We start from the raw sequence: 10497 nt of genomic DNA, 5'->3' as shown, positions 1-10497 counted from the left end.
ATCTGTAAGGCAGAAAATAAACTCTAAGAAGTTTAAGATTTAAAGACTTTATTGAAAATTTTACAAAATACAAAATCAGACAGAAAACAAACAGACGGATTCTGACGGTGTAAATATTCACAGAGCTGCAGATTAATTACAGTACTCACAACATTTTATGCTAAAATCCTGAGCTATAACTATTCATAAGACAGAACACTTAACTGCAAAAAATCTGATTACAATAACTCATTTATAAAACAACAAAGTTAAATATTTTGGCCTCCAGCTTCTCAAAAATTCTTGCTTTAAAATAACATCTTGGGACGGAAGACAATTGAAGATATAACCTTGACTTGTGGGAAAACCGTGGTGCTCTGTATTTACTATTTTCATACGTTTAAAAAGCTAAACAGGTGCTACACATCAGGCGAAGTAGAGGTAATGCAAGTCCTGCTGTTTGCTAATGTAATTGCATCTGGTCTGTCAGCTCACTCTCCCCCTTTTAAAACAGGCAGATGTCTAATTACTTTGTGAAATAAATTAAATGTTTGTTTATGTTCATGGAGTTAATTTGTTAGCATTGCTTCAACAAATAAAGAGGGCTAAGACTGTAACGACACATAAGACACTGCAGATGTTTGTAGGCTAAAGCTTAAAGAGCAGCTCCAGTTGTGTTTTAAGACATATGAAACGCTCTGCTTGAAATAATAAATTGTGTCTGATTTGTTTTTTCAGCAAAATATGTTTAATTACCTTGTAAAAATCCTCCCAAAGCATCTCCTCCTTCTCCCTCATTAAAAATTCCAGAATTTACATAGGCCCCGCCCACTACGCACATTTCCAACCGCCCCCTCCATCGCGAAGACAAAACACGTCTCTGCCATCGTTTAGTTGCAACTTCTTGAAACTTATCTAGCTTGAAATTTAGTAATTAGTAGTAGTAATGTTCGTAGTCAGTAGTGGGTTTGCAAAAATGGTGCTTACAGCTGGCTCACGCATCACCGAAGTGGTTGCCATAGGTTACACATAATGATATGCATAGCGTCACCCTGTCCTTTAACAGGATTGGCTCCTTAGGTTTTTGACGTCTCAAACCTGCCAATATGTAAACGTGTTGTTCAGCCTGTCCTTGGTACACTGCAGTTTAAAAGCAGACAGGCCCAGCCATGGAGATGACTGCTGATGTTGTCCCTGATATGTCTTGTAGCTCATGAAGAACACCACATGGAGATGTTTACATGGTTAAACACTTGATTTTCACTGGAGGGGGTCTTTAAACATTTAAAGTCCCCCTTCAGTCAAAATTGTATTTCACCTGTTGTTACAACATTTTCCTGCACTAAAACTTTGAAACTAAAATATTTGAACATTTACAGATTCTGGATTTCCATTAAGAAATTAGGTGTAGATACATTTTAAAAGAGGCTGCACGGTGGTGCAGTGGTTAGCCCTGTTGCCTCAGAGCTAGAAGGCTCCTAATTCAAATCCAAGTTCAGACGTAGTGGGCATATTTGTTTGGAGTTTGCATGTTCTCGCCATGCGTTGGTTCTCTCCAAGTACTCCGGCTTCCTCCCACAGTCCAAAGACATGCTCGTTAGGTTCATTGGTGACTCTAAATTACCCGTAGGTGTGAATGTGAGCGTGAAAAGTTGTCTGTCTCTGTGTGTCAGCCCTGTGATTGACTGGTGTTCAGTCCAGGTGTAACCCCGCCTCTCACCCAATGAAAGATAGGCTCCAGCCCCCCGCGGCCCTGAACAGCATAAGCGGTATCGATGATGGATGGACAGATTCTTCAAAACAGAGTATGTGTACATGTCTGAATGGGATGATTTTACTACAATGGTTTATTAGGGCCATTGTAGGTTTAAAAAGTCTAAGGAGTCTGGGAAAGGGGGCAAAATTCAGACAATAACGTCTGAATTTCCAAGATTAAAGTTGTATTGTTAGGAGAAAAGAACTTGATTGTTTTCTAATATTATAAAGTTTTACATTTCAGGGATAAAACCTCTTCGGCAGGGAACCACATCTCATCTCTCAGTGTAACCACAGCTCCCAGTGTCGTGTATCAGCATCAGCAGACACTTACTAAACCAGGGTAAGGAAATTGCACAGTCTTGTCTAATTTGTGGTCTGATATTTAGTCTTTTCTGAAATTCACAACTTTAACATAAGAGAAATCCAAGTTTTTCTCTTGAAATCAATCTCACATGATTTCATATATCATCTCATATAACAACCCTCCCTTTGTATTTCTTTTAACCTATAATTTCCCTAACCCTGTGCCGTGTTGATGTTGATTAAAAAAAATTTTTTTAGCTTGACATAATGTGTTTTTAAAGCAAGAAGAATATGAATTTAAATGTTTTGTCGGGGACTCTTCACATTAAGCTCTCACAGATGATAAAGGATCATATTAACCTTCAGTTCAAGTAAATTAGGTCCTGATTCAGGTCAGATGAAGAGAAAGTGCTAAAAAAAAAACATAATAACAACTTCGTCTATTTTAAGTGAGATTAAAACTCATCTTTGATTTGAAAGTGAGGCTGGTCTTCTGGTTTGAAGTCTTTGTTTGGACTTCCATCTGCTGTGAGGATGCGTGACGCGGTGTAACCAACGATGGGATACTTTGTTTTGTACGTGCCTTCAAATATACTTTCCAAAGACTCCAGCTGCTCCTCGGTGAGCCCCGTCTGTGGATGGAAGGAGGGAAAACGAGTTGTCTAAGCAATTTTTATTTCCTTGTTTGTGTTACTGATCTTAGAATAGATCGTGTCATATGATGTAAAGACTGTAAAAAATAAAAACTGGGCTGTAGCAATAAAATGAACTCGACCTGACACTAAAAATAAATTTAAGTCAGCAAAGTGCAGCATGACTGAAAACCCTGCCAGTAGGCTGCAAACTGTTGAGATTCCGTGTATTATGTAGCTTATGAATGCAAGGCTGTTTTGTAGGCGAGAAACAGGTGTCAGATGTCTGAGCTCTCTTCTCCTGAGAATTAACCGACCTATGGAAATCACTGCAGTCCCTAAAATTAGGCTACATGGTTTGAAGTGGTGTTAGGACAGAAATTAAGCTTGTCAATGCTCACAGTGAACTTACAATATCTGATGTCAGGTCAGCTAGGTCCAGGGACATCTTAGCCACAGCCCGGGTGGAGTCCTTACCAACCAGGGCGTTATATGGTGCATCTTTTCCATAAAACTCTGCAATGTTAAGAAAATAAACAGTGCAAAGAATGCAACACAAGAATAAGTAGTTAAGTTTAGTGGTCTGGAGAGGGACTGGAAGCTTTTTAGTGAGTGTCAATGTGTCAATTTTACTTTGCTCAGCTTGTTTGAAATATTTATTATGAATCTTGTCAATCATGATAATTAAGCCTTATTTCCAGGGATTGGGTTGTGTTTACCTTTGCCCGTGGTGACGTCAAACACCACTCCTTTTATAGCCATGTAAATAGGTTGTCCCTCCTAACACAGGGAGGGACAAACAACGGAAAAGAGGGATAAATCGTTATCACACAATCTGTAGATACATGCAGGGATGCACACATAAAATAGACACAAAAACACACCCTTGATTAACGGCTACACGCAAAGTTTACCTCGCTGCCGTCGTATCTCTTCAGTTCCTCCTCAGTGAACAGTCGGACAGGCTTGTTGGCTGGTTTATATTTTAATTTAACGTCTTCCGCTAAAGTCGTAGAAAGTACAACAAACAGGACACAATATCGCGCTGTTGCCATGGTGGGATCTTTGTTGGGACGAGTTTGACGCGGAAACTCTCATCCCATTGATCCACTTCCCTGTTGCTGCTTTCTAGAGTAGATGAAGCATTCACTGCCGTCGGAAATTTAAGAGATAATGGTTGATCGTCAGTACAAGCCTCTCTAGTACAACACTTACTTTTCCTTTATTTAGACCACTATGTCCTTACGTTTATTTCCTTAAGAAATATGTTGTTTTACCTTATTTACGTCCTGGCTGATATTTAACAGCTAGCTTAAGTAGCAAAGATAACTCTCTAAACTATATATAACTACTGGTCAGGTTTGTAGAAAGCTTACCTTTTGCTAGCTTGAAAAATGTTAGTAGCTTGACAGGAAACAGGGAAACAGCTAGCCTGGCTTCATCCAAAGATAACAAAATCCCAAACTCGCCAATTAAAAGGTCATATCTTCTTTCTTTACTCTGCAAGAAAAAATTCATAGGTACAAGAAAGGTAAATGACAATTAGCACGTTTGGCTAGGAGCAGTTGCCAGGCAACCAGCAAAGACACGAAGTTAATCTTTCTAAAACAAATAGTCTGGTTTTTAGCACCCTGTGAAATGCTAATTTGTTCTTTTCTAACAAGCCAGATACAACAAGTTTTACTACTGCAGGACTATGAACCATCACAGCGTTTATAATCCTCAGTAGGCTATTTATTTGTCTGTCTAATATCCTACCTGTGAAAAACCTGTTTACATTACAGTTTACTTTATCAATACTGTATTCATGCCTACTACTGTACTTGTTATTATAAGATTATATCTATTTGATGTATATTCCTGTATATTAAATTATAAACTACTACTTTTAGTATTTTATTCATTTTTTCTTAAATTGTATTGATTATTTACTTCGACAATTTTTCCTGTTTATTTATTTTTGAACATTTTTTGAGGGGAAATTAAAATTGTATTTGCCAATGACTGCTTCACTGCACTTGCTGCCCATAGGACAATAAAACTACTTGAATGTTTTGGATCTTTGAGGTAAGAGGAGTTAACTTTTTTACGATTAGCACCTGAAGGCAGCACTAGGTATCAACATAAGGGATGGAGGAAGGGAAAAAGGAAACGTCAAGGACACGTGGTTTACTATTGGATCGCGGGCTGTTTGTGTCTCGTTATCATGGGATGGGCCTATTAACGTCGTTTCCCAAAACCACCGTGGGTGTATCGTGTGTGTCTCCCTTTCAGAGCAAAAACTAAACAGGAGGGGGTTATATTCCCTTAAAAAATGCACCTGTTATTAATGAAAAGTAGTTTTAAGACATCGCACAAATAGCCGAAACCGAGCAGAGGAGTGTTCGTCACTGAAAGAAGAGCAGAGGAATGCTCAGGAAGGAAAACTCCCGGTCATACCAAGAGGTAGGATAAGGTTACAACTTCCTCTCTTTCTCTCTGTGTGCATTCAGTCAATGTTTATCTTCGATGTTTGTCTCAATAAACAAGTTTATTTACTGTAACTTCACACGATATGAAGAGTCTACAAGTGTCCAGCTGACATCATGTGACTGTCCAGCTGACGGTTGCAGCTTCCAACTACATGAAATGAGCTGACTGCGTGTTTTCTTTGCCGGGGAAAAGTTGAACCCTGTTCTTTGAGAGACAAACATGATGTCTGCGCGGAAATAATCTTTAAAATGTCGCCCAACAACACTGTAACTCACTGTAGGAGTCAACAGTTATCATGGAGGGTCGAAAAATGATAAATAAAGGTGATATACTCCACTTAAGCACGAATTTGAGGTATTTTTATGTCGCTTACTACTAGTACTGCACTGCAATTTTAATCTGACAGCTTTTGGTAAATAAAACATTTAAAAAGGTGTGTTTTGTTTTAAAGGTAACTACCCAACTGTATTAGGCAACTGGTGAATCAATCAGTAGATTAATCAATAAGCCAATTGACAGAAAATTAAGATACAGCCTCTTAAATGTAAAAAAATGCTGCTTTTTCTTGTAATAATTTTAGGCATTTGTCTGTTTATTGAAGTAAAAAAACATCGTGGCATTACTCCCCATTTTAAGAACCAAACAATCAATTGATTAATGGAGAATGTAATCCGCAGATTAATCATTAATCTAAATAAACATTTGTTGCAGTCCTTTACAAACAGTTCAACAAACGTTTTACTTTAGATAGTATCATTTTGTAGAAACGTATTGAAGCTATTGGTATTTTTGCAGTTTGGTATTAGTACTTTTAATAATTGGTTGAAACCCTTTTAACCCTAGTTTGTCACCACTCTTAGGACTGTCCAGTACAAGTTTTTTTTTTTTTTGTGCTACAGCTACAGGTTTGTTATATTTTATTGTAATACGATGCAGTACAAATGTAGTAATGTCTGTTTGAGATATATGTTAAAGATGTATAATACTGTTTTCAAACTGTGTTCACATTCTGGTGCGAGACACCTTTTCGAGAAATCTAACATAAAAGTTAGTTAAAAAGTAACTGAATGTTACCTACTTATATATATTTTTTAAAGTGATACTTTTGAAAGCTTAAATAGTGTTTCAGTTCAGATGACAGTCCACACAAACTAACAGCCATTACATGAGTATTATCGGTTCTTTAAATTGCTTAATTCACTATTAAGTTCTTCTTCTTGCTGTTGCTCTTATGATGTGTCTTAATGTCAGTTTGAGATGTGAAGAAGTAAATTATTTTGTCCTTTTTTTTTTAACCAGAGATCTTTTCACATCACAGAGAGTAAAAAGGAAGCTCAGAGACATGCAGGAGAGGCCTTGACTTTTGAAACAGTTACATTCTTTGAAAAACGTATCTTTATTGTCGCGTTTGAGCGTTTGTCTTCTTAGTTATTTATAGTTGAAGATGCAGATTTGCAGCGTTCAGAATAGAATCAGTGGACACAAAGGTTTTCTGTCTGATTACTTTTTGTAATGTAATAAATATTTGTGATAATGTTATTTTCTTTTTTTACTTATTATCACGAGTAATTTGATCACCAGATTCTGTTTAATACTTATAACATGTAAAGTCGTATCCGGAGTAGCATTTTTAAACACTGGCGCTTGAGTATTACCATAAATTTAAAAGCTTTTATACTTTTTACTCTACATTTACTCCACTTTACTTATCTGGTTATTATTTACCAGGAAAAATGGTTAAGAATAAGGACTGTAGTTAAACGACGACATGGCTGGTGGCTGCAGTTGTTTCAAGAACTTCCTTTTATAAAGTTTAACTGCTTATATTTTTACACGACTGGTATATTCTTTACACTGTGGTATTGCCACTTAAGTTTTGTTTACTTTCTCCACTATCTCTCCTCCATGATAGACTAAAGTTAAATTATATTTCCTACTTTAACGTCCTTTTTTTAACCTCACAGTTTAACGATGATGACGACGAGGACGACAAAAGGTCTCCAGTCTTTTATGACGATGCCGCTGAAGAGTTGGACCAAGAGGACCAGAACCGCAGCATCTCTCCAGGTGATGACCGACGTTAAAATAGATCAAAGTGTGCTCTCTATAAAAAGTTATATTCTGAGATTGACCTCTCTCCTGCTTATTTTCCTTCTTCTCTCATTACAGAGGATGATATCCGGGGATACAGTCCATCGATGCGATTCAGTAAAGCCTGCCTGAAGAACGTCTTCACAGTGGTGCTCATCTTCGTCTACCTGCTGCTGACGGCGGTGGCAGTGTTCCTGGCCTACCAGACCATCTCTGAGTTTCTGGAGAAAAACAAAAACCCTGTGATGTCCGTCATCTACAAGGAGGTCGAAACATTTTCACCACCAGGTTTGTATGAGTAACACATGGGACAGGAACACTCTTTCCTTTCTGTATTCTCTTTTGTTCATTTCTTTCTTTGCACAGGTATCGCTCTGTACCCCGGTAAAGCTAAGCTGCTGAGCTGCAGACATCACTTCCATGACTACATCCCGCCTTTAGTGGACCCAGGAAAGCCTCAGGAAGGAGACTGTGTGATCAAAGATGTGACTTACTTTGGACCATTCACCAATCAAACACAGGTCAGTCGAGAAAACATTACAGTGCTCATTCCACAGACATAAGTTATAGCAAAAAAAACCTCTTTTAATTCGACCTCTTTGTTGGGCTGTTAAGGTAATGTAGCAAGGGGGGGCTTTTATTGTATCAAGCTTACTGGCTGCAGTGCACATCATTAACCACAAGAGAGCAATCCAGACTGCATCTCTGCTTCCTTTAGAGCATCATTTTACTATGATTGTACTTTATATGGGGCTGCACAGTGGTGCAGTGATTAGCGCTGTCGCCTCACAGCTAGAAGGTTTCCCAGTCTGGACGTAGTGGTCTGGGTGACTTTGCATGATCTCCCTGTGCATGTGTGGGTTCCAATTAGTAATTACCAGTTAGTCCAGGTGTAACCCCACCTCTCGCACAATGATAGCTGGGATAGGCTCCAGTGCCCCCCTGTGACCCTGAGCAGGATAAGTGGTATAGATAATGGATGGATGTGTATCCTAAGTTAAACAGAGGGACTTCTGCACACAAAATCGACTCTGTTTACATATTTTATAGAATAGTTTGAATTTGATGTCTTGTGTTTTGATACCTAGATGGATCGTAACGTCAAACCATAACCTACTTTTTAATGACTTTTTCACCTTTATATAAAATCAATGAAGAGGATAGATTTGGGTTTGGACAGGGATGATGTCACTCCTCATTTTTTCAATGCATGCTCCCAAAACCAGAGAAAATCCCTGTAAATCTGTATGCATGCATTTTTGTGCAAGTGACCTACTATTTTTAATCTATAAAGGAGCAATTCTCCTCAGGAAATAGCCACTTTCAGTCAAAGCTGGTGTTCTCTGTGATCGATAGAAGCAATGATATTTGAAATTGGCGCCACAGCTGTGGAGAAAGTTGTACCAACAGCTCGTGGTTTCGGCCATTCTACATTCCTACAACACCCAGCGTGCATTGCGCCCTGACCTCTGAAAGGAACAGCCCATTTCTTTCCCTACTATAATGGCATCAGCTCCCCATAATAGAATAATAGGACTGAGGTTGAAAAAAGGCAAACTACTCCTTTAAAGAAAGATAACACTGACTCTCAACTTTGTCATCACAGAAAAGAGCTCTGGTGGTCCGCGGCCCGTCTGATGTCAGGAAGAAAGAGCTGATCTTCATGCAGTTCAGTCACAACGAAACAGAAGAGGACTTCAGCGCCATCACTTACATGCTTTTTGCAAAGTTTAGTGACTTGAATGACAGGTAACTGCAAACCACAGGTATTGATCTTGCTGTGAAAGCTGAGAATGGGTGATTTACGGACAGCTTGATAGTTGCCACAGAAAAGTATTTATGTTATATAAAAGTCATTAAGTAAGCCGTTATGTGACTGACAACTTATCTTAAATGTCCTGCTACTGCCTAAAGAAACACAGAATGATTAGAAAAAGCTGTTTGACTGGGTTTATTTTTGTTTGGCTCTTTAGTGCAAATGAATCCGAGTTCATGAGGGACTGTGAGAGGAATTACTCCATGTGGACCTTCTCTGGAGGATTCCGAACCTGGGTCAAGATGTCTTTAGTGAAGACGTCTGGGAGAAGCAATGAAGCTGTTGAGTTTCGGCAAGAGGTATTTATGTCCTACCAGTGTGCACATGAATACGTACATAAGAAAATATCTGATAAAAGTCATTTATTTTGGATTTTCTAGTCCGCTGTGGTCAAATTCAACGACAAAAGGCCTGAAATAGAGCAAACCAATCAGCTCTTCTTTGCTGTCTTTGAATGGCGGGATCCTTATATGCAAGAAATCAAACTGGTAAATCCTCCCGTACATTTATCCTCATTCCAAATTATCTGTTTTATAAGCGTGTGACACAAAATTTGGCATTCCTCTTCACAGATAGTGACCGCAAATCCCTGGAGCTCTGTGGCCATCCTCTGCGGCGTCTTCATGGCTCTCTTCAAGGCTGCTAATTTTGCCAAACTCACTATTCAGTGGATCATCAGGATGCGAAAGAGGCATCTGAGGAATAAAGCTCGGGAACTGAACCCAATAACTGATAGCTGAAGTGTTGACACAATCTGTCCAGAGCTTATATATATATATATATATATATATATACATATATAGTTATTGATCCAAGTTTCTGTGTCTATTTGAGGTCACTACTTGCACCATTTTGCAATAATTTGTAGGGTTTATTGACAGTGAGAAATGATTTATGCTAGATTATTCTTTTCCTTTAAATGGTCAGTTTTAAGTTGTTGCATTTCATAAATATTTTCTTAAACATTCCTAAAAATGACGTTTCTGAACACACATAAAAGAAAATGTTGCTGAAAACTGAGAAACTTGTTATGATTGTAATGGTTTGGAGGTTTAAAGGTGTAACTGTTTCAGGGGCAAAACTGAGAAAATGTGAACGTTGGTCAAAATGTTGCTGGATTTATTTAATCTCGTGTAATTTTATTCTAAAGGGAATATTGTTTTAGTGTTTCATGTTTGTGTCCTGTGTTTTTCAAGAAAATAACACAGTTATGTGACAGAGCATTACAATCATGACGATGAAGCGATACTATTAGCTACTGTTCCTCCATCAGAATGATCTGCTGATTTTCTTTTATTTTGTATTTCTCTTCCTTGCTGTCTTACTACTGTTGTTCTATCTGATTTTAATGTAGTATCAAATCGGTGTGTTCACTACTGTTAAAATGTTACTTGAATTACTGTCTGTATTGTGTGTTTGTTCAATATTAGATCCCAAAAGCTATGT

At 38.2% G+C, this 10497-nt stretch overlaps 2 protein-coding genes across 2 annotated transcripts; one reads left to right on the top strand and one right to left on the bottom strand.

The window, feature by feature from the left end:
• Nucleotides 1-138: 138 nt before the first annotated feature.
• nenf (neudesin neurotrophic factor) lies at nucleotides 139-3777 on the bottom strand. The gene is made up of 4 exons (XM_069662033.1): nucleotides 3587-3777; nucleotides 3392-3452; nucleotides 3085-3188; nucleotides 139-2672 (listed from the first exon to the last, which is right to left on the bottom strand). The coding sequence occupies exons 1-4, from the start codon at nucleotides 3725-3727 to the stop codon at nucleotides 2496-2498; spliced, it is 483 nt and encodes a 160-aa protein (XP_069518134.1). The 5' UTR covers nucleotides 3728-3777; the 3' UTR covers nucleotides 139-2495.
• A 1150-nt stretch (nucleotides 3778-4927) lies between these two features.
• pacc1 (proton activated chloride channel 1) lies at nucleotides 4928-10468 on the top strand. Its single transcript, XM_069662214.1, has 8 exons — nucleotides 4928-5117; nucleotides 7109-7211; nucleotides 7314-7523; nucleotides 7602-7756; nucleotides 8842-8984; nucleotides 9209-9350; nucleotides 9432-9539; nucleotides 9624-10468. The coding sequence occupies exons 1-8, from the start codon at nucleotides 5082-5084 to the stop codon at nucleotides 9789-9791; spliced, it is 1065 nt and encodes a 354-aa protein (XP_069518315.1). The 5' UTR covers nucleotides 4928-5081; the 3' UTR covers nucleotides 9792-10468.
• Nucleotides 10469-10497: the final 29 nt, after the last annotated feature.

This window comes from Semicossyphus pulcher, unplaced genomic scaffold (assembly GCF_022749685.1).
Source record: "Semicossyphus pulcher isolate SPU_LCO1_2020_fin unplaced genomic scaffold, fSemPul1.0.p SCAF_14, whole genome shotgun sequence".
NCBI lineage: Eukaryota > Metazoa > Chordata > Actinopteri > Labriformes > Labridae > Semicossyphus > Semicossyphus pulcher.
The sequence above is the reverse complement of the archived record's forward strand: the minus strand, read 5'-3'. Positions and strand labels throughout refer to the sequence as shown.

Coding starts and splice junctions, on each gene's coding strand:
- pacc1 (XM_069662214.1), top strand. CDS start 5,082: ATGCTCAGGAAGGAAAACTCCCGGTCATACCAAGAG. Junction 7,524..7,601: donor CGAAACATTTTCACCACCAG/GTTTGTATGAGT, acceptor TTCTTTGCACAG/GTATCGCTCTGTACCCCGGT. Junction 7,757..8,841: donor CATTCACCAATCAAACACAG/GTCAGTCGAGAA, acceptor TTGTCATCACAG/AAAAGAGCTCTGGTGGTCCG.
- nenf (XM_069662033.1), bottom strand. CDS start 3,727: ATGGCAACAGCGCGATATTGTGTCCTGTTTGTTGTACTTTCTACGACT. Junction 3,453..3,586: donor AGAGATACGACGGCAGCGAG/GTAAACTTTGCG, acceptor TCCCTGTGTTAG/GAGGGACAACCTATTTACAT. Junction 2,673..3,084: donor CTGACCTGACATCAGATATT/GTAAGTTCACTG, acceptor TTCCATCCACAG/ACGGGGCTCACCGAGGAGCA.